This window comes from Triticum urartu, chromosome 3 (genome assembly GCF_003073215.2).
Source record: "Triticum urartu cultivar G1812 chromosome 3, Tu2.1, whole genome shotgun sequence".
Taxonomy (NCBI): Eukaryota; Viridiplantae; Streptophyta; class Magnoliopsida; order Poales; family Poaceae; genus Triticum; species Triticum urartu.
The window spans coordinates 638,781,591-638,785,905 of record NC_053024.1 but is presented as its reverse complement, the minus strand read 5'-3'; the positions used below and the strand labels follow the sequence as shown (position 1 = coordinate 638,785,905).

The 4,315-nt window shown below is 51.7% G+C and overlaps 1 protein-coding gene and 1 non-coding gene across 2 annotated transcripts; both read right to left on the bottom strand.

The window, feature by feature from the left end:
* Positions 1-84: 84 nt before the first annotated feature.
* Positions 85-1,186, bottom strand: LOC125548935. Its single transcript, XM_048712451.1, has 2 exons — positions 894-1,186; positions 85-275 (listed from the first exon to the last, which is right to left on the bottom strand). Exons 1-2 carry the CDS (start codon positions 1,105-1,107, stop codon positions 100-102), a joined length of 390 nt encoding a protein of 129 aa, XP_048568408.1. The 5' UTR covers positions 1,108-1,186; the 3' UTR covers positions 85-99.
* Positions 1,187-3,801: 2,615 nt separating this feature from the next.
* TRNAI-UAU lies at positions 3,802-3,875 on the bottom strand. The gene has a single exon. It is a non-coding gene; the product is annotated as a tRNA-Ile (tRNA).
* Positions 3,876-4,315: the final 440 nt, after the last annotated feature.

Sequence of the window (4,315 nt, the reverse complement as noted above, 5' to 3'; positions counted from 1 at the left end):
ATAAAGCTAGATCATGTACTTTGCGAATACTGAGTTCTACAAGATAATGGAGAAAGTTTTTCAGAATAAATAAATAATGGAAAGCGACATTTGGAATAACTAGTCCAAAAGGATTGGACTTACCGACTTTGGAATCACAAAGCTTGCTCTCACATCTCGCCAATATGACAGGTTGCTTGGTACATACATCGTGTCACTGGGTTTCAGTTCGCCATGATTTTGGCTTACTGCATCGGCATCATCATCTCCAATGGGAGTAGATGCATCACCTTTTCCTGCATTGAGAAACCATCAATTCAATACATCCTTTAGATAGTTTATTATCAATACAGTCTAGTTCGTTGCATAATAAATATTGTAATATTGCATTATATATACCTACAACTGAATAAACATCAAACCTACCATACTATGCTGATTCAACAGTTCACATCTAAGCAAAGCGCGGTTGGGAAAAATAAGATGATCGAACAACCACAAGTCCGCTATCTCTCAATCCAAACCACTCCAGTAAACAAGCTATTAGTGTGTGTTTTTAATCGCAGACTGCACCGGAAGCATTTTAACCCCAATAGCTTATCCACCATCGCAGCAAGAACCTCACCGAGACAGCCAGGCATAAGTGTTTCATCATTCTATTACTGTCACCAATTTCTCCAATATTTCACCGTTACTTACACCGACCCCTGACGCAACACGACACGTTCCTATTTCGACACTTTCATCTCATGGGCCCGACTGTAACGATCACGGAAAGGGGGCAACCAAAATCGCACTTTGCGCGGTCGTGTCACCTCGACCCGCATCGAATCGACAAAAATCGCGCAGAGATCCCCGCCTTTCCACTAGAATCAAACGAGCAGAGCATGGAATCTCATAGTAGAAGAATTTACCGGAAGGGGAGGGCTTGCTCTTGGGGTCGTCCCCGTCGCGGCCGTTCCTGCTCTTCTTCCCCGACGCGCTCACCGCCAGCTTGGTCAACCGCGCCGGCTGCCGCCTCCTCCCGATCTCCCCGGCGGGGAGGGGAGCCCAGGTCGCCGGCGGGTGGCGCCGCGGCGCGAGGAAGGAGGGCCCGGCGGCCTTCAAGTTGAGGGCCCGCATGTCCATGGTCGCGAGGGCGGGTGGGTGGCTCGCTCGGCCTGGGGTCCGTCGGAGCGGAAATATTTAGATCGCGAGAAAGAGAGTGCTCCTCGAGGGCGGAGCTTAACTGGGGGGCTATGGGTCCCGGGTGACAGCGAGGGTGGTTGCTCGTTCCGGTGGCGCCTCAGCGGCGTACGTGTCCTGCTGACAGGGACTCAAGGGGAGGGTGGGGTGGTTGCTTGGTAAACGTTTGTCTCTCATTTGCTGTGGCGTTGTAGGATTGGACAGGACGATAAATGCATGGATACTGAAATGTGGCTCTCTCCTCCATTAATAAGCTGGTGGTTCAACAGGAATTGGATGAACCGACGCTGTTAGGGTATCTCCAACCGCACCCGCAAAAAAACCTCCCGCAAACCAACCTTCCGTATTCGTTCACGGGCAGGAGGGGACCAGTTTGCGGACATAGATACGGGAGGCAGCCATCCAACGCTTGCCGCATACATTTTTACAACAACTCAAGTTAATCGGACGAAATTCATACAAAGATGGTCGATTTCATATAAAAAAGACGGATTTTCATATAAACATGACGGATTTCAGTAAATTTACATCAACCATGCTAGTCCGGCTTTAAAGGTATAATTAATACATAATTAAATCGTCACCCGCGGATCCCTTGTCTTCCTCATGTTCGGCAGCCCGATAATCGGACTGTCGGAAGCCCCGAAGATATAGTCTTTAGCGCAAAGGACGCTCGCTTCCCCATCACTTATCGGAGTGGAACTCCCAGCTGATGCTTTAGCTGTAGGGGACGGCAACGCCTCCGCTTCCGCGAAGCCCATGCGGGATCGACAGATGTCCTCGAAAGAGAAGAACCGGACAAGACACCGGTTGTGTACGCCGGCGTCGCCTGAGCGGTGGCTGTCGGTGTCAAAACCGGCGGATCTCGGGTAGGGGGTCCCGAACTGTGCGTTTAGACCGGATGGTAACAGAATGCAAGGGGCACGAAGTTTTACCTAGGTTCGGGCCCTCTCGATGGAGGTAAAACCCTATGTCCTTCTTGATTAATATTGATGATATGGGTAGTACAAGAGTAGATTTAGCACGAGATCGGAGAGGCTAAACCCTAAAAGCTAGCCTATGGTACGATTGTTGTTGTGTATGTTGTCCTACGGACTAAAACCCTCCGGTTTATATAGACACCGGAGAGGGTTAGGGTTACACAAAGTCGGTTACAATGGTAGGAGATCTGCATATCCGTATCGCCAAGCTTGCCTTCCACGCCAAGGAAAGTCCCTTCCGGACACGGGACGAAGTCTTCAATCTCGTATCTTCATAGTCCAGGAATCCGGCTGAAGGTATAGTCCGGCCATCCGGACACCCCCTAATTCAGGACTCCCTCAGTGGCCTTCATGGGACCCAAGCGGTGGCGGACTCCTGTGTTTCACTTTCCTAGATGATGATTGCAGACACGGAGGCGCCGACACCGACTCGTCGCTCTTCGCGCACCCGGCTTCTGTCTCTGCCTGCATGACGCAGTCGCTGGCACGAGAGGCACGCACGGGACGCGCAGTCGCCGACGACAGCGATGACGCCTGTGCCACCGTGCTCCCTGCCGTGCCGGCGTGAGCAACTCGCCACTCCTCATCAAGTGGGTCTGGAGCGGCGAGTTGCTGAACCACGCGGTAGTTTGGGGCGGCAACTTGCTCCATCGGGTCAGGCGCGGGAGGTGGAGCAGCAAGCTGTCACGCTCGTATCCGTCGGGTTCGATGGGCCACCTAGCCGGTTTGTATGCCGGAGAACTACTCTTCGGAAGCCATTGAAAGAATGGTGAAGGAGGAGTCTGGGGGAGCGGCGGAGGGGTATGGTTCTTGCCCCTGTATCTGGCCTCGTTTAAATAGAGGGCGGACGGTAAGAGTTTGACCGGCCTTGCGTTTAATGCCGGCCCGCTCATGAATGAATGTGGGGTCGGAATAGGTTTCTCGACTTCCACGCGGGGTTAATGGCGGCGTATGAAAATGCGGCGAGAAGGCGTGTTTAGGTAGGCATGCAGCAAGCGGCGCCCTCGGCCGACGCGTCACTTCGATGACGGAGGCAGTGAGGTCACGTTTGTCCCGAGCCATTTTCAATGCGGAGCGGCGCGCTCTACAGCGGAATGAACACGGACAGCTGGTGCCAGGCGGGAGCGCGCGTGGGATAGAAGAGGGGTTTTTGGTGGGACGGATCGGTCAGAAGTAGGCTCGGGAGCGGTCCGAACTCTTGCAAACCTCCTTCACTTTTGTCTTCGGTTTGCGAAAAAAATTATGTCCGGATCATCCCGTGAACCGATACAAATCGACATCGGATGGTTTCCGCGGTTCAAACGGTTGCTGAAGATTTACTGGTCAGACTTGAAAATGCCTTTTTGGTTTTACTTCGTAAACACGAGCTAGCAGAGGGGGAGGCGGGGACAAGCCCGGCGAAGAGCGAAACTAGAGATTAAACCGACCCGGGGCGTCAGCACCTGCCCATCTGCCGCCATCGCGGAACGTCGCTGTTCCGTCTTTGCAAATATTGTACGCATCGACGGACAAGAGAAGAGTAGCACGTGATGGCGGAGTACGCATCGACGGAGGCAGGCGGGCATCGACTTGGAAGCATCTTCGTCCAGGGGACAAACAAAAAAAGAAGAGGAATTGTGTAGCTCGTGTTTACGAAGTAAAACACCAAAAAAGAAGGTGCTCCCGGCGGGGCTTGAACCCGCGACCTTCGGCTCATAAGACCAACGCTCTAACCAACTGAGCTACGGGAGCTCTTGCGTCCTGATTATAAATCTAACCTATATATTACCTCACAACGCAACTTCAGGAAGCCTTCTCCGAAGGAATGACGCGCGGATTTGGATTGAGTTCTTTTGTGTGTGTGTGTGTGTGTGTGTGTGTGCAGGAGTTCGGTTTGGTTTGATCATGAGGGATTAGAACTAGTAGCAGCATAAAGGTATATATACAAATAAACAACCAAAATTTAGAAAATGAGCTAAGGGCATCTATAGCCAGAGTGAGCAAATTTGGCCCCTTAAACATCCATGGATGCACCCAGTTACTGTCTGGACGTGTCCGTTTTGGGTCTCTATTTGTTCACGCACGCAGTTATGTCCCACACTTTTTTCTCTATACGTCCGGTCACATACATGTGATTGGTAGGGATGGAGAGAAAGAAGAGAAAAATTAAACAAAGAGAAAAGATGGTCCGT

Coding starts and splice junctions, on each gene's coding strand:
- LOC125548935 (XM_048712451.1), bottom strand. CDS start 1,107: ATGGACATGCGGGCCCTCAACTTGAAGGCCGCCGGGCCCTCCTTCCTC. Junction 276..893: donor GAGCAAGCCCTCCCCTTCCG/GTAAATTCTTCT, acceptor TTCTCAATGCAG/GAAAAGGTGATGCATCTACT.